This window comes from Chelonus insularis, unplaced genomic scaffold, assembly GCF_013357705.1.
Source record: "Chelonus insularis isolate UGA/USDA-ARS -01 unplaced genomic scaffold, ASM1335770v1 contig_323_pilon, whole genome shotgun sequence".
Classification (NCBI taxonomy): domain Eukaryota; kingdom Metazoa; phylum Arthropoda; class Insecta; order Hymenoptera; family Braconidae; genus Chelonus; species Chelonus insularis.
Window position 1 is genome coordinate 402,913 of NW_023276493.1, and position 24,216 is coordinate 427,128.

At 28.3% G+C, this 24,216-nt stretch overlaps 5 protein-coding genes across 8 annotated transcripts in view; 3 read left to right on the forward strand and 2 right to left on the reverse strand.

Annotated features, from left to right (window-relative positions):
- The first annotated feature begins 1,336 nt into the window (after positions 1 to 1,336).
- On the forward strand, positions 1,337 to 3,619 carry Sce (E3 ubiquitin-protein ligase Sce). 2 transcript variants are annotated; one of them, XM_035081306.1, is made up of 4 exons: positions 1,337 to 1,579; positions 1,682 to 2,162; positions 2,230 to 2,532; positions 2,738 to 3,619. In XM_035081306.1, exons 1-4 carry the CDS (start codon positions 1,337 to 1,339, stop codon positions 2,953 to 2,955), a joined length of 1,245 nt encoding a protein of 414 aa, XP_034937197.1. In that variant the 3' UTR covers positions 2,956 to 3,619. The 2 variants fall into 2 exon arrangements, with proteins under 2 accessions (XP_034937197.1, XP_034937198.1); XM_035081307.1 differs by having other exon boundaries at positions 1,682 to 1,997.
- A 336-nt stretch (positions 3,620 to 3,955) lies between these two features.
- On the reverse strand, positions 3,956 to 5,109 carry LOC118065819 (uncharacterized). Of its 2 annotated transcripts, none has more exons than XR_004690194.1 (3): positions 4,787 to 5,109; positions 4,617 to 4,701; positions 3,956 to 4,535 (listed from the first exon to the last, which is right to left on the reverse strand). XR_004690194.1 is itself a non-coding variant. In XM_035081339.1 (3 exons), exons 1-3 carry the CDS (start codon positions 4,989 to 4,991, stop codon positions 4,446 to 4,448), a joined length of 384 nt encoding a protein of 127 aa, XP_034937230.1. In that variant the 5' UTR covers positions 4,992 to 5,109; the 3' UTR covers positions 3,956 to 4,445. The 2 variants fall into 2 exon arrangements, 1 of the variants encoding a protein (XP_034937230.1); XM_035081339.1 differs by having other exon boundaries at positions 4,783 to 5,109.
- Positions 5,110 to 6,821: 1,712 nt separating this feature from the next.
- Positions 6,822 to 15,370, forward strand: LOC118065797 (uncharacterized). The gene is made up of 2 exons (XM_035081311.1): positions 6,822 to 6,975; positions 13,799 to 15,370. Exons 1-2 carry the CDS (start codon positions 6,962 to 6,964, stop codon positions 14,877 to 14,879), a joined length of 1,095 nt encoding a protein of 364 aa, XP_034937202.1. The 5' UTR covers positions 6,822 to 6,961; the 3' UTR covers positions 14,880 to 15,370.
- Positions 15,371 to 16,084: 714 nt separating this feature from the next.
- On the reverse strand, positions 16,085 to 24,042 carry LOC118065784 (uncharacterized). 2 transcript variants are annotated; one of them, XM_035081290.1, is made up of 3 exons: positions 23,616 to 24,042; positions 19,608 to 19,786; positions 16,085 to 17,743 (listed from the first exon to the last, which is right to left on the reverse strand). In XM_035081290.1, the coding sequence occupies exon 3, from the start codon at positions 17,731 to 17,733 to the stop codon at positions 16,996 to 16,998; it is 738 nt and encodes a 245-aa protein (XP_034937181.1). In that variant the 5' UTR covers positions 17,734 to 17,743; positions 19,608 to 19,786; positions 23,616 to 24,042; the 3' UTR covers positions 16,085 to 16,995. The 2 variants fall into 2 exon arrangements, with proteins under 2 accessions (XP_034937181.1, XP_034937179.1); XM_035081288.1 differs by lacking the exons at positions 19,608 to 19,786; positions 23,616 to 24,042 and adding an exon at positions 18,093 to 18,174.
- Positions 19,919 to 24,216, forward strand: part of LOC118065782 (uncharacterized) — a 33,126-nt gene continuing 28,828 nt past the window's right edge. The window contains exon 1 of the mRNA XM_035081285.1: positions 19,919 to 20,239. The gene's annotated coding sequence lies outside the window, so the exon portion shown is untranslated. The remainder of the gene's footprint in view (positions 20,240 to 24,216) is intronic.

Here is a 24,216-nt window from a genome sequence, read left to right on the forward strand (position 1 = left end):
AATATCTTGTAAACATATTTATGATTAAATCTTTTTTATCAGTCATATTTTACAATATTAAATGGAAACATGATTGATAAATAATAATGACTTAGTGTTTGTTGATAATAGTAATAATGTTATTGGTTTAAATTTACAATTTTACACAATCAATTATTAAACTATTTATTCATTTAAATTATAGGCAATTAATTTTAAGCTGTTATTTAGATGTTTCATAAAATGTCTTATTCCAACATAAATGATAAAATTATTAGAAATCTTAATTTGTTATTAATGATACACTTTAGAGATTAATAGATACAGGTGATAATTACGGGACCAAGTCTGATATCGTGTTACAGTTAGGGTTGCTAGAAAAGCTAGCCATACTAGTCTTCTGGATGGTTGTTCCAGTTTCTCTAGGCGCGAAAGTAACATATCTAACTACGAGACTGCACCTTGCAGTTTGCTCTAGAAGATAGAAGACATGAAAAAACGAAAAACCGTAGAAAACTAGTAGTGATACTTTTTTACTTGTTAAACGGTCGTAGTTACCGCACCTATCTAATATCTTGAACTTTACCGTTATATTATTTCTACGAATGATATCTTTTTGCGGATGTACACTGTTAGTATATGCAACTGCATCTATAATTTCTAACATGCAAAAATTTCATTCAAGTTCCGCCCATTAAAACTGACATATTGATTTGAACTATATGTACAAAGCGTGATTAATTAAGTAGACATCATGACTATTGGTATGTAGTTATGATTGTTAACTGTAAAAGTGTAAATAAATTATCGTATAGTTTCCATAACTTTTAAATAATAGTATTTAACTGGTTTTAAAGTACTGAGGTTATAACATAACACTTAATTACATTACTTACTTTAATAATTTAAGTAAAATAACTGTGCAATAATATTTTTTTATTACGTCAGGTTTGTGAAGATAATTCTATAATATTCTAGTTAAATGATTCAAATGAAATAAATAATGTTTAATAGAATAGATATTAGTATATATTTTATGAATTAATTAAAATGAAATTTAGGTAAATCATTTTTTTAATTTTGTGTACAATTTAAAGTTTTCGATTTTATTTTTATCGATAAAACAGTTGTTCTTGATAGATAAAGTAAATAACTTTTTTATCAATACACAAGATGGCGTTACACTCTTCTTCTCTGTTGTTCACTAACCTACACTAAAGTAAATTGATCACATGTATATTGAGAGATTAGTGTAGTGAAGTTGCCCAACTTTCAGCTGACGCCAGTTGACGACTTATACCGTATCTAAGCGGATTGTTTGTCGTTATTCGTATCTTCCAGTGAATTTCAGGCCAAAATGGCGTCAACCGAGCAGGTTGGATTAAATAAAAATTGGGAATTATCGTTATACGAACTCAATAGAATATCACAAGATGCAATTACGGATAATACAGAGATAGCTGTTAGTCCACGTAGTTTACACAGTGAACTCATGTGTCCAATTTGTTTGGATATGTTAAAAAAAACAATGACAACAAAAGAGTGTCTACATCGTTTTTGTTCTGATTGTATCATTACAGCACTTCGTAGTGGTAATAAGGTAAAGTTTATTTATTTATAAAAATATAAATCAATTTTATCATTATTGTTTATTTATATATTAACTTAAAATCCAATTTTTAATATGTATATTTTCGTATAGGAATGTCCTACATGTCGAAAAAAATTGGTGTCAAAGAGATCACTGAGGCCTGACCCAAATTTTGATCTTTTAATATCAAAGATTTATCCAAGTCGTGATGAGTATGAAGCTCATCAAGAAAGAGTTCTTGCCAAATTAAATAAATCACATTCCCAAGCTGCACTTGTTAATTCAATAACGGAAGGTATTAAACTACAAAGTCAAAACAGGCCACAAAGATCCAGAAAAAATGCTAATGAATCGGAAAACAGTAATAACGCAACAGCTTATAACAACACGTCGAATGCTAGTGCACCAGCTACGCCAAATTCTAGTGGTAATGTCGCTAATCAAAGTGATTCCTCTCAGGGTGCTACTGCGTTAAATAATAATATTAATAATAATAACAATAATAATATTAATAATAATACGGGTGGGACAAATTCGAATTCAATGAATTGTAATAATATATCACAGCCAGCAAATAGTCCAGCAGTTTCCGGTAATATTGAACAATGAAATTTTCTTTTTATTAAAATAAATTACAGATTGGAATGATAATTTTTTAGGGACAACATCAAGGAATTCAACAACACCATCACCGAATCCAGCTAATCAAATTCAAAAACCTCCAAAACGACAAAAAAGTTTACAAAATTCTGAAAATGATTCTTCTAGTGCAGAAGCTGAAACTGGAGGAGGTGATTCGATGGTAGATACTGAAGGTGAAGGGCCAAGTGAGCCTTTAATGCTTAATGAAATAGAATTAGTATTTAAACCTCATCCCACTGAAATGGCTGGTGATAATTCTCTCATCAAAGCTCTAAAAGAAAATAGTATCCGATATATCAAAACCACAGCGAATGCCACTGGTAAGTTAATATTCTTTCATTTATTCTGGACATAAATAATGATTAAAATTTATTTTCGTCATTTCAAAATGATGTAAAAGTTTTGATTACATAGTACAGTCAAATATCTATTATGTGATAATAATTATACTCATTTGAATTATTCGTGTAAATATTATAATAATATAATAGATAAGGAGTCATAATGAAAAATTTTTTTATTTAGTTGATCATCTTAGCAAGTATTTGGCAATGCGGTTGACGCTAGACCTTGACACTGAATTGTCGGAATCAGACAGATTGTTAAACTTCTGCATTTATATAGCACCTTCACCTGGTCAGCTTGTAGTATTAAGTGGTTCACAAACGCTACGCCAAGTAAATGATAAGTATTGGCGAGTTAATAGACCACTGGAAATGTATTATTCATGGAAGAAAACCTAGGGAAGGCCTCGTCAGCCTGTTTCAGACGCAAACTAGTCATAAAATGCGTCTAAATGTATATTTCAAACTCTTGGTAAATTAATTTCATGAAAGATATATAAATACCATCGAAAAATTGGATGAATTTTTTAAATTAACTGACTTGGATAAATCTTCATTTGAATGGATATTTTTTAATAGAATCAATTCGATGGTGCAATTAATTAACATTCATGATTTCTCTTTTTTAATTTTTCTTATATTTAAACTTTATTAAAACAGCAACAATATCCACTTAGATTAATAATGAAATTTTTTTTTGGATTATTGTTAAATGCTGTTCTGTACATAGTGCTTACAAAAATCATATCGTGCTTATTAGAAGTGTATTGCAATAAAAATAATTTGAATTTAAGAAATCAAAGTTATGCAGAATGATACATCCAGGTCCATTGCCGATGAAGTTTTAATTTATGGATGAATATAATAATTCATTGTATTCTAAAATGACAATTTGTTTTTTTTAAAAAAAAGACATAGACTTTATTGTCGTAAAAATTTAATATTGAATGATTGTATGAAATACATAGTTTTACTTGATAATCAAGATTTGGTATGATCAAAAATTCTTTTTTTTATATTTCATAAAATGTTTGACAAATTTTAATAATTTTAATGTATTTTTATGGGGTAAAATTTTTTTCAATTCTTTTTTTTTTTTTTTTTGGAGTTTAAAAATTTCAATAAAATAAAAAAGCAGGAAATGAAGAAATATATTTATATGAATATTTATACATTAAGGATTGAAGGTGTATTTCTTTTATTTTAAAAATTGAAATAAAAAAATTACTGATATGAAATAAATAGTGTTGTAAAAACAAAAATTAATTTATACACCTAAAAAGATTCTATATTAAACAAGAAAGTAAATGAAATAATATATCATTTTTTAACTATTTAATTTATATTATTCCACTATACAGTCTCATTTATTATAATTACTAATGTGATAGTACAGTATTGTCATAATTTGTGAGTTTAAATTATTTATTAATTTAATTCTGTTTCACACTGAGCACATCCTTGAACAAGCCCTGAGAATACTCATAAAACCTATTAAGAATGTACTGGTCTTCGTTTGATGATTGTGCAGTTTCTGTTAGGCTTTCATCTCCACTAGAGATTTTTTCTGATCTTTCAAGAGTTTCAGAATTTTTAATTTCACTTGCAGTATCATCAGTCATTTTTCTGAATTTGAATGAAAAATTAATTCTTCATCCTGACCAGTAATCAATTTACCCTTAAGTGCATTTTCTTTGACACTGACAAGATACCTTCAGATGTGAAAAACAAAAATGTTGACACTTTCATGAATAATAATTCAGAAGATAGCATCATGAATAATATTGTAGACATTTCCAGAGGGAAGATCCTCTGGGGAAAACACTACTAAATAAGATACTTGGGTGACTGTTCAGGAACGTAAAGACAGTCATACACATGTACATCTTCTACATCTTCTCAGGATTTTTGTACCAAAGAGGATATGATGCTTTTAGATCATCTTCCAGTACACGATCATCAGTAGAAGGTAAATCTATCTATTGAACATATATAAATTTATTAATTACTATCATCAAATATTTAAAGTATCTCGTAAAAGTATGCTTCTATTAACTTACGGAAAATTCTGGAGGTTCAACAACTTCATCAAGAAAACTTAATAGTTGACTTGTATAGTAAATACTTCCATTTAATTTCTCTAATCTAATAGTAATGAAAGAATTTGTTTTTCAGGTAATACTTTTTTCGATCTACATTAATATGTCAAATCAATTCGTGTCTTACTTACGAATCATGTGTCTGGTAAATTTAGACCTTGGTACAACGGATGTAGTAAATTGCAATTTATTCGTTGATGTCAACGACGATTTGATGTTTCCCGGATCATCCTGGTGTTGATGAAAATTTCCAAAGTGTACTGCTGCATTTTTTGGACTGTCTACATTCCAAATGTATCGTCCTGAATGGTTTGATAATTTTTTATTACTTTCCATTTTATTATATTACATTAATTCATGTATGTTATTACAACATTGATATATTGATGATATTATTATTTCTATCAACTGTAAATTTAGTAATCAACTGAAACATTGATTAATTAATTTTTACAACAACTTATACATGTTTATTTACTATGTTCATTTATAATGAAATAAATTATTTAAAAATTGTAAAAATAAACAAATAGCGATAGAGAAATTTATGTAAGATTGTTTTACTAATGACATCTATTGAATGCATATGGGAGAAGATTTAAATACTTGGCAAATTAGCACTTAAAATAACCAAGAGTAAACATTCGATGGAAAATAAAAAATGTTAACAGTATATTCGTTGTAAAATATGCACTTGAGAAGCAAAAGCGAGAGTCTTAAGTGTAAGTAGACAGAAGAACATTGCATTTTCTTCTATCGAGTTGCTTCTACACCTTCATTGCTACTACTCACACCAACTACTAAAGTTCATTGCTCCAAAGCCTATGCGTAACCGTAAGACTGTCTTATCACTTCAGTCGTCCCATATGTCTCATACATTAATTTGAAGAAAAATCTATTTTTCATTAGATGCAAAAATTCCAAGAGATTTCTGACTTTTCAGAAAGTCAATAAGATGACAGATGGGAAATTACAAAGAATATTTTTTATATGAATTAGGAAAAAAAGTAGAAATTTGTAGTAAATTTAGATTAAACGTTAATAAAGTAATTAATCAAAAGCTATTTAATTACAAGGTGGTAGAAAAGAAAATCATTCTCATTAAAAAAAAAGTAAAGTATACAATATGTTATTTTAATAATATCTTATCTTTTTTATAATTAATTTATAGAGTACAATATAATTTGAAGAAAAAAACGAAATTTTATTTTACCAATTACTTATCCCAGTCATCTGTTCCTGACATTTAATAATATACATACCTCTGTAAGTGAAATTTACTTGAATACGAAATTCTTGGAGATACTTTTCCTTTTGATTCAAAGATACAGACAATTAGTAATTAAAAGTATTTCTTATCATACATTACCCAGGAATGAAGGAACAGTTTGTGATTTAGATTTGAATTGAAAAGAGTAAAAAGGGACGATATGAATCCTTAAGAAAAAATAAAAAAGGAAATATAGAACCAAATAGGCAAGTTGGGAAATATATAAAAACACCTAGAAATTTTCCTAAAAGGGAAATATAAATTATATACTAAATAATTTTCAATGTACTTCCTCTTATTCTTTTTTTTTTCCTCACCAAGTTCATAATTCATGCTAAAATCACATTTCTCAAAACTCTTGTATCTAAAAATAATATTACCTAACATGAAATATTTTTATAAAAATCATCATCATAAAATATTCATAGAAAGGTCATTTAGGAAAGTGAAAAAAAAAGGTTAATAAAAGATTTTCTTGTAATATAAACATCATAAAAAATCAAGTACGTGAATGAGGCGGGTCATGTTGGTGATGTATTTGATGTTTGTAGAAGTATATGTATCCTGTTAGTCTTTTTTTCAGGACCCATGAGAACCAGAATGATTTTCCGTTAGTTTATTACAGCACGTGCTATCAAATAATGTAATTATATGAATATACATATCGTACATTGATCAAGTTGATTAAATTTATATTGATAGCAAACTAAGATTGAAGTTGAAAATTTTTATTTTAGTTTCCATATAAAGGTGGTAAATATTAAAGTACACATTGCTTGATTCTCAAATAATCACATTTAAAATGGTACTTCGGTTATGTTCGGGAAGGTTCGGTACGATCCAGACATGAGTACTTTAAATCGTCTTGGTGTACCGGCATCAGTCTTTGACGCGCAGTTGACTAAAGTAGACGTATATCATATTTCTCGCAAGGTCATGGTTTCTAATCTGCCAAATTAAAATACCACTTTTTATTTATTTTCAATTCAATCTGACATATTTGTTTTACTCTAACAAGGATCGTCGTTCATAAGTTATGATGTATTTAAGGTAAGTCTCCATCACTAATACATATTGATCAGTGAAATTTTTTGGAGTGCTGATGACTCCAATTAATATTATGTTTCTTAAATCATAAAATAATTATACTTGTTTGTTTAAATAAATAATTGCTTAATTTATTGAATAGTTAAATATGTTTAATTAAATGGCTTTTATCTAAGTGCTTATTTATTCTGTACAGGATTCATTTGAGTTTACAAAATTCGCTGAAAAGATGAAAGATCTGTCGTTGATGTTCACATCTTAACTAGAAATCTAACATAGCAAGTTTTTCTTCTTATTTTGCTCCGAAATATAATCAATACACTGCGGTAAAAAACAAATATATACGTTCAACTTCAAACGTTTAGGATTTTATTATTTTTTTTTCTTATTCACGTGCAATATCGTTTCAGATATGAAATATACCATGGATAAAAAAGCATCATATTGCTTCTTAAAACAACAAAATAAATTTCCGTCCCTTAAAATTGTCAATATTGACCCAAGTACTCACAATAACCTGTCGTTTGTACTTACTTACGCTTGATTGTATTTAGATATATCTTTTTAATATCTGTTTATTGTGATTTCTTTTGTTTTTCATTTTCCAAGAATATTATTTCCAAGGAATTGTTATACCAAAATACTCGGAAAAAATAATGTAGAAATATTAGTAAAAATTCATAACGTTATTTATGGTATCTTCACAACTGGGATAAATAATATGCATAATGAACAGTTTAATTTTTTATATGGTCGATTAAAAATGTAGGTTGGTTAATTCAGTTCAGGAAAAAAATATGATGAATAATGCATCAATACGTAAATGAAGAATTAAAATTAATACACCTCACTAAGGTGATTTAGTTAACAGTATTTTTTTAAATAATCACTTAAATTGATATTTACTTGAGAAAATATTATACTAAAAATAGATTGAAATTGTCTCTAGGGAAATCGATAGATTCCTTTTTCTTTTCTAATTAATGATGGTGAAAAAAGTAGTGTAATGTATGAGAAAGTTTTCATGAATACTAGCAAAAATTTCTCGTTTGTCATCTATCTAAATATCACCATTAGAAAACATGGGATGTTACTTTTCTCATTTTATTATTCAAGTTTTTGTCTTAATATTCTCAATTCTCGTGAAATAGAAGGATAATTAAATACATTTTTACACATCCATTTATTATAATGTTACTTTATTATCATCTAAATTAAAAATATTTCTCTTGTAGATTTGATATCCACATACAGAACAAAAGCACAATTTTGAATAATGTGAGTAAGAAATGCTTAAGATTCTTATCATCTTGCGTATTTCAGTTTAAGGATATTGTCTTACCTCTGGAATGCATATTCGCAGCATGTAGTATGGTTAAATCCACATTAAATTAAATTCTTGATAAAATGAAACTCCAAAATGAATTATAGACCTTTAATACAATAATATTAAATCCACATAGCTATAAATAGAATAACAAATATGTAAAATGAAGAGATATTTATGATAAATGAAAATTAGCAACTCAGATTTAAATAAAATAGTAGATTTTATGCACTTCAAAACTAAAGGGTCGCCCACGCTAATGTATATTTCTCAGCTCCCTATCCTTATTATACATGAAGACTGATGATGTAGTTGTGGTGCGTTAAGAAACCCCATGGTCTCTACATATCTAGACTATAATACACGCATTGTGTGTTGCGTTAATCACAAGCAACCATAACTAAAAGGGCTAGACTCTGTCATGATCAGGCGATTAGTTGAGATGCTTTTTTTACACTCCAATGACTGAGATCAAGTGTGTTTGTCTCTTATTCATTATAAAAGAGCATTTTTCTTTTTATGGATTATAAGGGACATATTGAAAGGAATAACATTTTTACGGATTTTAATTTTCTAAAAGGGATGAAATATGATTAATTTCACGATGTATCATAAAATCATTATCAAGGTTAAGAATTCTTTTAAGAGCAAGCAAGTGAGAACATAATATTTATTACATCATCTTTCTATATTTTAAGTTAATTAAAAGTGAAAGTTTCAAGTATCTAAGTAGTTCAGTTCATTACTTCAATTTATTCTGATGATTTAACAAAGTAAACCTGTGAAAAAAAAGAAACAAATTCTTTCGTTCTCATAAGTTTTTCTTTGTTGATGATGAAGCATAATTTAACTAAATATTTATCGACTTATGTTTTTTACTTGAAACGAAGGAATTTAAACATTTTGTTGGAAGCTTGTCGAATAAAATATTAACTTTGTTTTATGTACATATAATAAAAATCAATAACATTACTAGTAGTCACAGATAATGAGGTTATTCTCATGATTGTAGTGACATAATCGGCAAAGTTCCAAGCGCGGGAAACGGTCATGAATGCACCGTTATGCATAAAGGATCAACATGGGTCAGACGTGAAGAATCGAGAATCTAGGATGCGTTCGGTCAATGATTTGTTCTAACCGTATGCTGCATGATCGTTCACGATGTCATGTATTGGTTGAGAATGGTCTAGAGTACATACAACGGTAATTTGCTCGTTCGAACCCTCCTTGAACACGCCTAGGAGTCGATATAACACAAAATTCCAATACAATTCCAATCAATTCAATTCAATTTTAAGCCAAAAAAACTTCTAGTTCTTGCCTTGAAAAGGAAAAGCAAGTGTGACGACCATGCACTTATCTCCAGCAAAGATTCTCGACGTTTCACTTGAATGAACATTTATAGTGCGGTGTTGATTATTCAACTTAAACTGTTATATCATCAGTATAATAAAATTCCAATTACTTTTGTCTAGTCTTGATAATCATAATATTCAATTGATACTACAAGTAATAAATTATTAACTTAACATGCAAGCATCAAGATTGTGGATGGAATATAAATGTCTAAGGTATAAAAAAAAAATAACTGTGACGAATTGTCGATATGCAAAAATGATCGATATTACCTGTGATATCGCAAATTGACGTGTGATGCATGACCAAATGTAATCGATGATATGGTAAATGATACGTATATCGATCAAAATTTACATCTAATAATAAAGAACAAGAATATAGAAAGCTTGAAAGATCAAAATAAAAATAATATTATTCAAAGAAGTATTTTTCCATCAATTTTTAGCCAATATTCATCTTTGTCAAAGAGCTACATGTACTTCAAAGAAACAATATTCTATGAGTATAAAGCAATTTTGGAGCTTGCCTTCAACTACTTTATCATGGATTTTTTTTTATTTTCACTTATGTCAGATACTTGATAAAAAAAACGTATTCAGTATGTAATTATATTTAATTTATTCGATGAGACAATAAAGAAAGGATCATGTTTTGTATCCATTTACATTTGGAGCTCAAGGTCAAGGGCTTGAATACACACCACATAACAGTTTGAAAAGGCACGCGTGGTCGCCAATATTGAAATGCACGATATATCAAGCGGATGGATATAAAAAGAATCTTTAGAGAAATTTGAGAGAAGCAAATAAAAAATTACAAAGCGGATCTTTAGAACTAACTTGCTTCTAATCCTCCTCTTTATACATCATATTATTTTTTGTTAGTTATTCCATTTTATTTCTACTGTATAAAATATCCTTCTTGATCTTCTTATAAAAGTCAGGCTTTTGTTAAATTCCAAGTTTACTACCAACTTATTTCATGTACTTATAAATTTATCTACTTACATCTGCTTAAGGAATTTTATTAGTAAAAAATAAGTTTACCAACAAAAGTATCATTGATTATTAATTCCGATGGATTATATATCAGTGTGTAGGCGAACAGAGCATCATCATCATCATCACATTAGTTGTTATCATATGAAAGATTTATATTGTTTAGATATGTTAGGTATCTGAATGCATCATTGAGTGTAGATAATACTAAATAAGGTATTGATGTTGTATAGTAAAAATTGAAACAGGTGCAATTTATTGAAAACCTACTGAATGATTATAGAAACACTTGATGTATACGGTATACCATAGCACGATTCCTCTTAAGTAAAGTATAAAAGCCTATAACACGAGCCAATTAGACGATCGGTGTGCGATCGGCATTAATTTTTCTTTAGAAGTAACTGGGGAAGCGTGCAAACACGTTTAAGAATGACAACAAGAGCTACTTACAATTCTACTATAATACGTTCAGGAGACATTCTCTTCCTATTAGGATTAACACGGTCGCCACTTTCCACGCTTCATCCTTTTATTTTTGTCAATCGAACGTGAGAAAGAGAAACACAAGATGCAAGATGTCAATTTAATTCGTTAGTACGATAGATTTTATTTCTTAGAAAACCTTGCCTCTTTTTTACTTCAATTTTTTATTCATTCAATAAAGACAACTCACAAGTCAATTCAATCCTCATTCATTTAATTTTATCACTTGTACATTAAATGATAAATTAATTTACTTGCATGTACATAAGTAATATTATTTTTGCCCTATTCATTACTATTAATGTATCCATCATAATTGGAGTAATAAGAAAAATAATTAAATTACGTTAATTCTATCAAATTGATGAAATAGTTTTGATCTTTGCTCTATCAATTGAATAAATGTATTTATGGGTATATAGAAAAAAAGAAAAAATTGTTTTCAGAATTTTAAAATCAGAAAATCAATAAAACATCTACGTGACCATGGTGGAAACACGCAATTCAGAGTAGACCTTTCTTGGCCTTTTAGTTAGCTTTAGATACATGCGCTTAGACAAGACCAATTGTTGGCCGTATATGTTTGTGCAAACGAATAAACATTGAACTTGAAAACGTCAACGATACCAACAACGATAAATTTACGCCACTGCCAGAGATTCCGTTCGCAGTTGTGATTCCTTGTGCAACTAAAAGCTCTTATAGGATTCCACTCACGTACGATGCCGGCAACGTGCATGCTTCTTCTTTATTTTTTTATCTGTCAAACGTTTGTGTCGTTTATTCCCGACATTTCCCTTACATCCATGCATCTTTCTCAACTATTTTTTATACACTTTTCTTTATGTTATTAAAGACATCAATAAATTTTATTTGTGAAAAATATCACGATTTAAGACACCTTCAATTAATAGGTCAATACTTTTTTTTTCACTCATGCAATTTAATTAATTGAATAAAGTTTTATTTAGAAATATACTTTGAGCTTAGTACTTTAATAACACTAAATGTCAAAAAAAGTCTTTTGATTTGAATTTTTTTTATAATCATACAAAAATATAAAAGTAATTTGTAATAGAGCCTGGTAAAATTAAATGCTTGATAAAAATATAAAGTGGTAAAAAAAATGTTCATAGATTTAACCTGTCAGCTTTATGACTGTTCATGTCCAAGCTTAACTGTTAAACGACAAGTACGATACAATTATTTGAAATGACAAATGATGACGAATAATTGTAAAAAGAATAAAAGCAATAAATGGTCTTTATTATGAAAGTATAATTATAATCAGGTTTCGTTAAAATTACTTATTACATTTTTTTTATATTCCATTCTTTATCTATCTTTATTATAAAATCACAATAAACGATGTCTAAAAAAAAAAAATGTACATTTTTGGTGAATTGATGTGGTTTTATTTGGTACGGTTAGAGAATTGATCGACAGACGAACAATTCTTTTCCTACAGTAAATTCAACTAATATAAGAGGGGATGAAAAAAAGGATAGGCTATAAAATCGATTGCTGGTGAAAGTAGCTGGGTTATTCAATCTACATTAAAACATTCTAGGATGTCTTTAATTTCATACTCGTGTTCATTGATGGTAAAGAAAAAAATGATAAAGAAATAAGACTTGTACATCTTTCCTTTAGTGTTCTAAAACCACATTCTCAAGTTTTTTCTTATTGGAATGGTCATCTATCTGATGAGAATGTCACCTTTCTTGGCGAATTCGACCTCAAGATCCCACGAATTCTACAAATAATCAACTGAACTGGTGTATGATGTTCAAACATCATATACCAGTCATTACAATCGTGATTACATGAACCATATAATTCTTCAAGTTTTTTGCAATTTTCTAATAATTTTGTCATGATAAAAAATGAACAAGTATTCAACAAAGCCACTTATTTTGCGTGAATTTTTATTATTCTTCGCACTAAGTTCTACGCCTCCAGCAATTCACAATCATGCTCATGTGGCGCATGTTTCTACAGTCGGAATATCGTTTGTGAAGAAGGTGAACAAACTCCGAGAATAAACGACCGGCTCTCTGACTCAGTTATCTGTTCAGTGTCTGACTGCAGCTCGAGACACGATTATTTCTTCAGTGATTTTGTTGATTTCAGATGTTCTCGCACTTTGAATATATTTTCTGCTTCAAGTTCATCGAGTTCAATCTTGATGCTCTTGCGTGTAACTTCATTTTTACTTCAGTTGCAATTGAATAACTAAATTATCAATTACTTTTCGTGACTGGTCAATAATACTTTCTATTAACTTTGGAAAATATTGTATTATTGTTTGCACACATTTTATTAAAAAAAAAAAGAAAAAATACCAGAACATTACCTTCGTTGGAGATGTGTAACAAAAAAAAATCACAATTTATTGATTGTTGTAAAATAAATTTTAAATGATTTGAAAACAGAGGTTGTAGTTTTGCTATTTTATTTTTTCATAAGAACACGACTAAGGTATAAACTTACTCGACATATTAATTTATGGATATTGCGTGACGAAGCATTTGCAACCGCGAAATAAGTATTGGTATGAGCGTTTAAATTTATTTACCATTTAACCTGAAAATAAATAGTTTATTTGTCATAAATACAATTACTCCACCAACATTTTTCTCTTCTGTTTCAGACTGTATTCATTCATCACACTATTGGTTGTGTATTACGTTGATAGTACACCTGATGATTCCTTCGAGACAGTTCACACCAGCAATGCTGCAATATTTAATCGCTTGGGATTAACACCTATAGAAATTCCAGAAGGTCATCACAAGAAGCGTGTTGCTGGGCCAGAACCTCCAAGACTCTCAAGTCTTCAATCTCGAATCCATCAACCCTATAGTAGACGTCATGGTCATCGTGACAGCCACGTGTACGTGGTGAAGTTACCAGCGAGTCAACCTTATTACACCGTCACGAAACCGCACAAGTCGATGAGTAAAGATGATAAAATCTCAACAAGGAATGAAGGCAGTAGTGTTGGAGATAGAGGAGTTGTAGCGTCTAATAGTGTGGTACATCAGTCGCCGTCTGTTGGTTTTCAAAGTAATGGTAAACCGGCAAAGATTTATCACTGGAACCTTCCGGTAATGAAAAAAATTACAGAAAAGAAACGCCTACATGCACAATTAAGATTAGAACAAATGAGAAAAGAGTTTAATAATGATCCAAAAATGATTGATAAACAGCAAATTCATCATTTTTATCCATCAAAAAATATTCTCAAAAATAAATATAACAATGATAAGAACAATAATATCAAGCATTTATTAAATACTAATAATGTTTATGCTCACGATGATAAATCTAATGCATTCAAACATGTTAGAAATAATGATAAGTTACTAAATTATCCAGAAAGTCGTGAGGATTTTCGAAGAATCAATTTTATTCCAGATAATTTGAAGAAAGTGAATGATTCTCGAAAGATGTATCGATTAGATTCACCACTTTATAAAATAGAATCTCGTCCAAATAATCATATGCCAAGTTGGACGTTATTTACTGATTTGAATCGTAATAATAATAATAACATGGAAAAAGCCAAAAAACACAAGAAAAAAGCAGCAATGTCCTACTATGCACCTATTAATACTAAGACCGGATCAAATAACATCCATAAGAACTTCCATGGGAACGGGAAGCCAAAGGCTTTTTATGTTATGGAAAAGAGTCGTAAGCCTGCTTACTATCATCCTCTTCTTCCGTAATAATTGAGATGTTGGTTTGAACAAGATAAATTCAAAAATGTATAACTGACAAAGTTATTTAAGATAAAAAAAAAACAGAAATGTTTTTGACAATTATGTACTTTTACTAGGACTGAGAGGAAAGAGACTTACACTCTTTTTTATATAAAAATTGCAGTAAACATAATCAACAATTATTATTTCATGAAATTTTTACTAAAACGCGTTTGCTAATACGTGCAATTTAATAGTTAAATCATGAAGCTCAACCTATAATTAGTGAGATAAAAATTAAAATCTTCCATAAACTTCAATATGCAATTTTATTTATATAGTTGCTATATTTATCATTTTTTACATAACTTATTGAATTATCTATCAATCAGTTCATTATAACTGATGATCACAATTTTTCTTATTATGTAAATTAAATAAGAAATATTAATTCAAGTATCTCAATAGTGAAATGGACATTAAGATTTTATTTTCTTACCGTATAATCTAATATTATATCAGTGAAGTAATTAAATACAATTATATCAGTATCTTATTATTTTATGACTTTTATCCATTAAAGTCAATATGTAAGCTAAAAGATACTAGACTGTACTTTTTAAACAAGATTTATATTATTTTTTTTAAATAATATAATGTGATTAAAACATACATTTTTTACCTTTATATATAACGCATAATATAAAAAATTTTTACTTTGTAAATGTATCATGAATAAAGTTATTTATAATTCTTACATAACTTATTTTATTCTTGATAATGCATGGTGTGTGCATACACACATTGATCTCTGCTCTCTAATTATTTGATTGCGTGATAAAGTTATATTAACAATCTATAGATATATTTGATTAATAATCTTTCAAATTTTTTGACAAGTCAACTTTCTTTAAATTCTTCAAAAATTCATGATAAAAACTGGCCTAACAGTGAAAAAGTTGCTAAATATAAATAACTAGAGTACTGAAAAATTTTAATTAAAATTCGGATGCTTCATTTTATAATATACTTTTAATAAATAATCCAAAATGACAAATGAAAGTAATTGCTAATTAATTAATTATACAAGTAAATATATACAGAAATTATACATTTTAAATATAAAATAAATATTAATTAGTGATTATTTCAAATTAGAAAAAGAATTTTTAATTGATAAACAAGGTAAAATGATTAAATAAAATATCATCTTCAATATTATTAATTGCACTCGTAGACAGAGCAGTGTTTATTATATAATTACTCATCATTAAGGTGTTGAATGAATTACGATAATGACTGTTATTGCATGTTTTCAACATTATAATTAGAATCACCGACTTGATGTGTGTTCTTTATCAAACTTCATTCACTTGGATTATTCTTACTCAATGTAAGCTCAGTCAATCCAAGCACCCATTGTCATTTAATACTCAAGTATTCTTGCAAATAATTTACCTTTAAGTATTTCTTTAGAACTTACATTAGAATTTCATTCAATATTTACATTTAATTATTGATAATAGCGGTCAAATGAAATTCCTATATAAATTCTCATTGTTCTTATTTGGTTCTTCAATAATTATTAATTACTTTATTATTATCATTACATGAAAAATTGTAAAAAAAGTATTCTCTAAGTTATTTCTCACAATAATTGACTTTTTGACATTTCTCTAGTCAATCACTATAACTTATATATAATTAGAAAAATAAATTCATCATCATCATCATCATCATCATTACTTATTATAATAATGATAGTGAGCATAGAATATAAGGCACTATATAAATAGACTATATAATAATATTATATCGCGTTATCAATAAAATAAAGCACCTGAATATGAAAATACATGACTTGCATATGTGTGTGTGTGTTTTACATCTCAAGGTCGTCAGGAATCACACCATATATTTTCACTGAAAAAGACCACCACACGGTCATGGTCACGCATATTCATTAAACTTTCAGCGATAATTTCACTAAGGTTTTTAAAAAGTAACTTGTTTAGATTAATATGTATAAAAAAGTCATTCCTGAAGAAAACTGATAATCAAAATAAAAAAATATCATCACTTAGTCTTGAATAATAATTAATTTTTTCACTTAGATATTTGATGTTGACTTAAAATAGGTCTATCAATAGATATTATTTTCTTGAATATCAGCATATTTGATAGGCTGATGTAGACTTGTTTGTCCATTAGGACTAAGTAAGTAAAGACTGGTGGGTTTCCCATTGAATATATACGGTCCTTTTTTTAGTTTACTTATTGAATTGATTGGCTTCTTGGCCGGTTTATGATTTTTATTTTTATTCCATTGGTATACTGAAGTAGGTTTGCCATTACTTACAAAATCAATTGGTAATCTAATGATAGAATTTGTATGGTGTGAATGAGGTTGATAAGGTTTCAAACTCGATGTTGAAAACTTGGGAGGATTAGAAATATAACCCAGACCTGGTACATAAAAGTATGGTGCTGGTGGTAAACGAACATAAAAAATTTTGCTATCTTGATGATTTTTGCGATTTCCTGGACGTTTTTCTCCTATAAAATTCATGTAATTTTCATTACGTGATACTGAAGGATATTTGTTAGTTGAAGGAATATAAGATTTATTCCAAGAGAAACTTTTATGCCATCGATTTTTGTTCACTTTAGATGTATTTTGAATCTGCATGTCTGAGGATTTTGATGTTGTATTCTCTTGATTCTTATCATCTTTGGTGTTATCTACTTTTTCAGACTCTTCTACATGATTAATATCATTAGAAAAGCTGTCTGGTGAGTATCTGGCAATTACTGAATTGTCGGAGTATGGAGCAGCTTTGATGGATACAAGAAAGAGTGGGATTAAAACCAGTAAATTCATATTGGGAATTCTGAAACATAAAAAAAAATGGTCAAATGAGTACTTTGAAGTATTTTAAGCAAAACATAAACTAATAAAGTATAAATAATATATTTTGTAATAAAAAAATAATTGTGAAGGACGTGAAAATATATGAATGAATAGACTTAATGATCCTTACATATTACACCGGTGATAAAAATTGCTGACTAAAATAAGAAAAGATGTTAAACGTAAAGATAAAGAGCCTCATGTAGCTTAATAACTAGCATTATTGATGGATCGTTTTCAAGAAATTGATCGATCATTATTATTATTGACACGATTACTGTTAACGCTTCAAATAAGTGCGTTTCATTTTTATTTAATCGTCATTTTACCTTTTATTCATTTTAATCCAATAATGAGATTCTAGTTTTTTATCTTTCAACCAGTTCTTGTTGACTAGGATTACTAAATAGGAATGACATTCTATATCCGTGTGTTGTGAAGAGATTTTATTTACTATGTTTTCTTATACATATGACTAATGTTCTTGTCGAGCCGATTTCATGGTGCATCTTATTTTTTTATTTCCATCTACCATGAGAAAGCATTTCAGACTACTGATTGAGTAGTTACTAATATTTTATTTTACAGTCATTTTCTATAAAATCACATACTTATTGTCATTCTTTTTCAACGATAAATGTCCTTTCATGATAAATGGTGAATACATTATTTTAAACCTTTAAAAAGCTCATTCAACTGACATAAAATACCAGCTTGAGTAAAATTTTTTCCTGTTTGAAGTAATTGTTTAATAATACGTTAATAGGACAAGAACAGCAACATTGATAACCACGTCAGTTTTTGTAATTATTTCTTTTGAACAGAATTTATTCCTGTGATATTAATTAATGTAATTTTTTGTTTGCTAAAAACATGGGTCTTTAGAGGTGAGCTCACAGCCATTAGAAGTCCTCTCTGGAGCTTTATAATTATTTCACAAGTAAGTTCTTGTCGATATCCTGTCTTTGAACTTTGAAAATAGTCAGCACGATGGTAACAAGTTTTACTTGTTTATGATTTGATTACTGTTCAGGGTTTTGTATTCTAATTTCTGAATTTGAAATTTTTTCAGAAATATGACACTTTGAGGTTTACTCCAATTTGTATTTTAACCTTCAAAATTTACTCTTCAGCAGTACTGATTATTGCATCTAATTCACCTTTAATTATCAGTACATTAACGTTAGATTATCCTCTATTTATTAATTTAGAGGATCTTCATTAAAATAGTTCGGATGGATTGAGAATGTTCAACTATTACATTGAATACATGCTTCTTGATACTGTACTTTGATTCAATTCAATCATATATTATATCATAAATTTTTATTGATATCATTAAGGTAAGAAAAGATCGTCAGATAATCCAACGTTATTTGATAGAACTTATGAAAATAAAATTGAATTGTCATGTAAAAAAAGAAAGTTTAGATTTATGATAATAAATCTTGTGTCAATTGAGTTGCAATTTTCACAATATGCATTGGAGCGGATATATTTGATCATTCAATTTTTCTCCATCTACCACAAGAAGTCTATGTAAAAAATTTATGAATTCACAATACATTTATCAACGATTCTATTCACAATTTTATTTAATATGAACTTTCGTCTTCGAACAAGTCCAAATAATATTAAATTAAAAAAAAGAATGCTTTTATTTTTATCAGTTCATATTTTCAGTATTATTTCCATATATATGGGAAAATCAAAATAATTATCTGATTGCAGTGGAAAAAATAAATGTTAAAACTACTTTAGCGAATTTTTTAATTGTTCGTTTAGCAAGGATGACTTTTTTCAATTACACATAAATAAGATGATAAATTTCTTTCAATACTTACATCACTCTTTGTGTACGACTGTTGATAAAATGAATCACTACAATCGTTAATTGATGATAAAAGACTTCTAGTAATCTGTTTTAACTACAGAGAACAACGACAAGATGGCTGACAGTGAATGCCGGTTGTTGAACATGAATAATTCATTCCATTCATCGAAAGTAAAGTAGACAATAAATCTGTTGATTGAAAGTAAAATAGATAATTTATGAATGTCATGATTAAATAAATATAAGTTAATTAATAAAATACATTCTCATGAAATAAAGAAAGAATATAATACAACTGTACTTAAAATTAGTGGTGTAAGGTTATAATATTGAATCATGAATAAACAAACATTAATCGGGTTGAAACAAGAAACCATTAATGAATAAGCATAATATAATAGTGTTCGATTAACTAAACAATTGTTCAAGCATAACCAGGAATTTTATAGTAATTATCTTTCAAAACAATAGTGTTAATGTTCTCCGATCAGATTCCATTACGTTCTTCCCACGAAAAGGCTGATTATAATGGAAAACTAAATTTTACAGTTTTTATTTTAATTTAAATCTTTTAATTCGTAAACGATCTGCATGAATTGGTGATATTCATGGATCAAGCAAAAGGGATATTTATTCTAACCGGTAAGTGTAATTCCAAATTGTACAATTCTTCTTCTAGATTTGTAAGTTGTGATTTTTTTTTTGATAGGAAGCTTTCTAAGAGTGCTGGCAAAAATATGAAACAAATCAATTGTGTTTCATTTGTTATTGATGAGTGTGTCTAACAACTTTCATTCTCTATTATTCGTTACTGATTCTTTTCGATAAATTTCAAGGGAATTATTTAAACCCTAGTGCATTTACTCAGTGCAAGACTTCTATTTGTATACGACATTATAAGGAAGTGAAATTCTAACCATCTAAAGCCGTTGTTAAAGTAGAGGCGTGCGAAAATAATGCAGCATATTGCGCGGGAAGTTGCTAGGTAGCTGATTGTATGTATCATGATAGAAGAGAGATTCTCTCATCTTCGCACCTCACAATCCTAAGACGCAACACGATCTTTATGCTATTAATTGGCTGTGTTTGTTGATAATCCACGCGCCACATCGCGATAAATACATCGATTAATTAACGATTTTAAAGTAAAGTATTGTATGCAACTATTATCTTTCTTCCAGCATATTTAACATTCCTTTGAGATAAATTTAAAAAATTATCTCTCAAGTGATTTACTAAAAAAAACTTTATCACCTAAAACATTTTCAATACTTATAAATTACAATGATTATTTTGAAACGGGAAGTGACGTTAGCTGATGAATAATTTTATAATTACGTAATAATACAATTAATTATAATTGCGGAAATATTATCGAATCAAAGGACAAGATCTTTTAGACCGTATAAAGATTCAAAATTTTTCTCAGGTTATGCAACGAAGCGAGGCAGTAGCGCCTTCATTAGTCTTCAAGAATGCATACACTCGCATAGAACTTGGATATTATAATAGAATAGTGTTTATCTCATACATTTTTTATTTATAATATACATATCGACAATGCTTTTATAAAGTCGATTTTTATCACTTCTATAAGCTACTAAATTTTCATTATTCATAAAATAATGGACCCACAATTTTTTTTTTATCAATTTACTCATAGTAATAATAATTAGTATCATATGAGTAGATTTAAATATTTAACCTACAATTAAATTTAATCAATAAATAAATATATAAATTTTTATTGATTATTGATTGATGATAAGTTCATTAATCAAATATCATGTTGATATAGAACTCTGAAGATGGATTATGAACTTAAAATTGTCGAATTATTTTTAATTCATTTTTTTAATTCTGAATTAATGATACTATGGTGAAAAAAAAAATGAAGGATGAGAGGAAATTGGCTTCATCTCAATTTCTCGGATTCTTTACGGTATCTATCTGGATATCTTTAGGTATTGTTGTGTAATGACTGCGTCAAGAATGAGGATAAAACTGGTGTAAAAAGTATTGCGTGGTATGATCTATATAGGAACGAAGTGCGAAGAAAGGAATAATAAAAAAATTGACATGCTTTCTAGCAAGATAATCATCAATATAGAATATGCGATCAAATCATTTTTTTATTTCATTTCTCGCTTCTTTCTTTTTTTTTTATTTGCTCCACCATTCAGCTGGCATCTCGTTTGTAAAGTTGTACAGGTGGAAATTCCAGTCATAATCTCAATATTCTACAACTTTGATCTGACAGGAACGAATTGCATACTTTCGGTTTATGTACTTTCGAATAAAATTTATAATATTATCAGTAGAAAGAACATCAAATTGAAAGGATAAGAAATGGCCTCAATGAGCTTTTAATTACGCGGGAGTTAAATGCAAATTTATTCGAGAACAAAAAAATGGGCGGAAGTTTTTAAAGTCATCAAAAAAACTTTTATGAATTATGTGAATATTCATATAATCAAGTAAGTATGTGTTCAAATTTATTTTACATTATAAAAAAAATCTGTTTTAATATGAGAGGTTGCTTTATAAAAAAAATTTTATTCAAATTATTTCAAGTAAGTATAATATTATGTGAAATTGTTGATAAATGATTTCTTATTGAAAAATCTTTAATTTCAGGTATTAAAAATAAGTGAATTCCTAGATTGTTATGTGGAGTGAAATGTAAGCAAGATATGCGTGTTAAAGGAAGAGTTCAGATCATGGATCACACGTTGAGGAAATGGTATCAATAGTCGTTTGTTAACTTCACTTGGCATTCCACCAGTTAAGCAAGATGGATTCTCGTAACTCCTGGTACATTTAAATTAACCAATAAATAATCGAGTTGGACCTCAGCAATATAAAGCCGATTTCCTATCAACTTGGTTACTGTATTTCGAAGCTGTATTCTGGAGTGTATGAAACACACGATAGTTCCAACGCCTCATGATTCTTCACAGACTAGTAGCTATAAAAGATCAGGTTCAGGTGAGATGTAATGAATGAGAAGGCTAAATCGCTCTATGCTACGGTTCTTGTGATTATTAACAAGTGGTTGAGGGCTCCATTGCCGTCATTTAGTATTTTCTGTCATGCTTGCATTTCTTTTAGAATAATAATTACTTAAGAATGAGGAATTCTCAGCAAATCTATTTTCTATTATAACTATCTTTGGAATTTCTCTGGGGGTTTTATTTATTTTTGCTTTTTTATTCAATATGTTTGATAACTCAAGTGTACTAAGTTATTCACATTGAATGTGTGTTTTACTGTTTCATTTAATCATTTCATTGACAGACTTACTCTTTAATGACCGTCACCTCATCATCAGTGTCGTGTTTAAGTTACTCTGTCACTTAAAGATGTATCCTTCATGGTCAAGTATTTCAAACATCAGAGCTTTTCTTGTTGCTCATTTGTTCATTTATATTTATCATTATTATTGGCATTATTTATTTCAAATCATTTACTTTTTTATCTATCATCAAACTTTAATAGAAATTTTTTATTTTTTTTTTATTTCCATAATTAAATAAGAATAAAATTTCTGAATAAAAATTTAAAAATAAAATTTTATAGAAATAAAAATCTTCATAAATTCGACATTATTCATATTTTGTATCACGGTAAAAAATAATAAAGTAAACCAGTTTATTGACAATTTAAACTGGACTGTAAAAAGGTTAAAAAAACTTGTTGTGGTTTTATGAACAGCACGTGTGAATAGTAATCGTATTTTTTAAATGTACATTAATTAGACATAATTATTAAATTAATTTAGCTTAGATGTAGTAGATAAAACAAAAATATGCTTGACTAATTGAGTAGGAAATATTATTGCTTATATGATTAAATTAATGTCAATGAACGGTAAGAAGTTGATCGAACGTCTACATACGTCTGGAGTGATCAGTCGCGATATTTACGTGAATCCCGGATCATTATACTACATCTACATATGAAAAACCGGCATCAGCGAGTATCCTATCATTACTAGATAGTTTCTAGAACCACGCACCTTCCTGTAGTCCGTTTGTTGTTCTTGATGGCTTCTTCTTAAGTAGTACAAGGACAGGAATTTTGTTCCAAGGTTTTATTACAAAATTTCGCTATTATTTTAATTCATCTATTGTTCTTCCTTCCTTCCTTCCTTCCTCTTCTCTATTTTATGGTAATTATTATTATTATTTTATTATCACTCATTTATTTATTAATTGACTTTATTCAACTTTTTACTTGGCAAAATATTATTAAATTTATTGTTAAAATTATTGTTTTAGGATAGCACTTCACTTTTATTTCTTCATTTATTCAATTGGTTGAATCACTGGAAAAAGTCCTAATGAGTTGTGAAATATTTGAAAAATCACTAAACAATTGTACTGTAATATTTGACTTTGGTTCGTCAACTCCATGAGATACAAAAAAAAAAACTATCAGATAGATCACAAGTTGCTATCAGAATGAAGGCTTTTCTTAAGGATGTCTCGTACTTATGGTAAGTTCCCCACTACCGTGTTACAGTGTGGCGCGGAATCTTGGTTCTTCAGAACTAAAAGAACGTTCAATTGAATCTTGATGGTATCACCTTCACTGGTTACTTTTTATCGATTTTCTTT

Excerpts from the sequence above, each read along its gene's own strand:
- Sce (XM_035081306.1), top strand. The coding sequence starts at position 1,337 with ATGGCGTCAACCGAGCAGGTTGGATTAAATAAAAATTGGGAATTATCG. Across the intron at positions 1,580-1,681 it reads CACTTCGTAGTGGTAATAAG|GAATGTCCTACATGTCGAAA; the intron begins GTAAAGTTTATT and ends ATTTTCGTATAG. Across the intron at positions 2,533-2,737 it reads AACCACAGCGAATGCCACTG|TTGATCATCTTAGCAAGTAT; the intron begins GTAAGTTAATAT and ends TTTTTTATTTAG.
- LOC118065819 (XM_035081339.1), bottom strand. The coding sequence starts at position 4,991 with ATGGAAAGTAATAAAAAATTATCAAACCATTCAGGACGATACATTTGG. Across the intron at positions 4,702-4,782 it reads ACCAGACACATGATTCGTAA|ATTAGAGAAATTAAATGGAA; the intron begins GTAAGACACGAA and ends CATTACTATTAG. Across the intron at positions 4,536-4,616 it reads TTGAACCTCCAGAATTTTCC|ATAGATTTACCTTCTACTGA; the intron begins GTAAGTTAATAG and ends TATGTTCAATAG.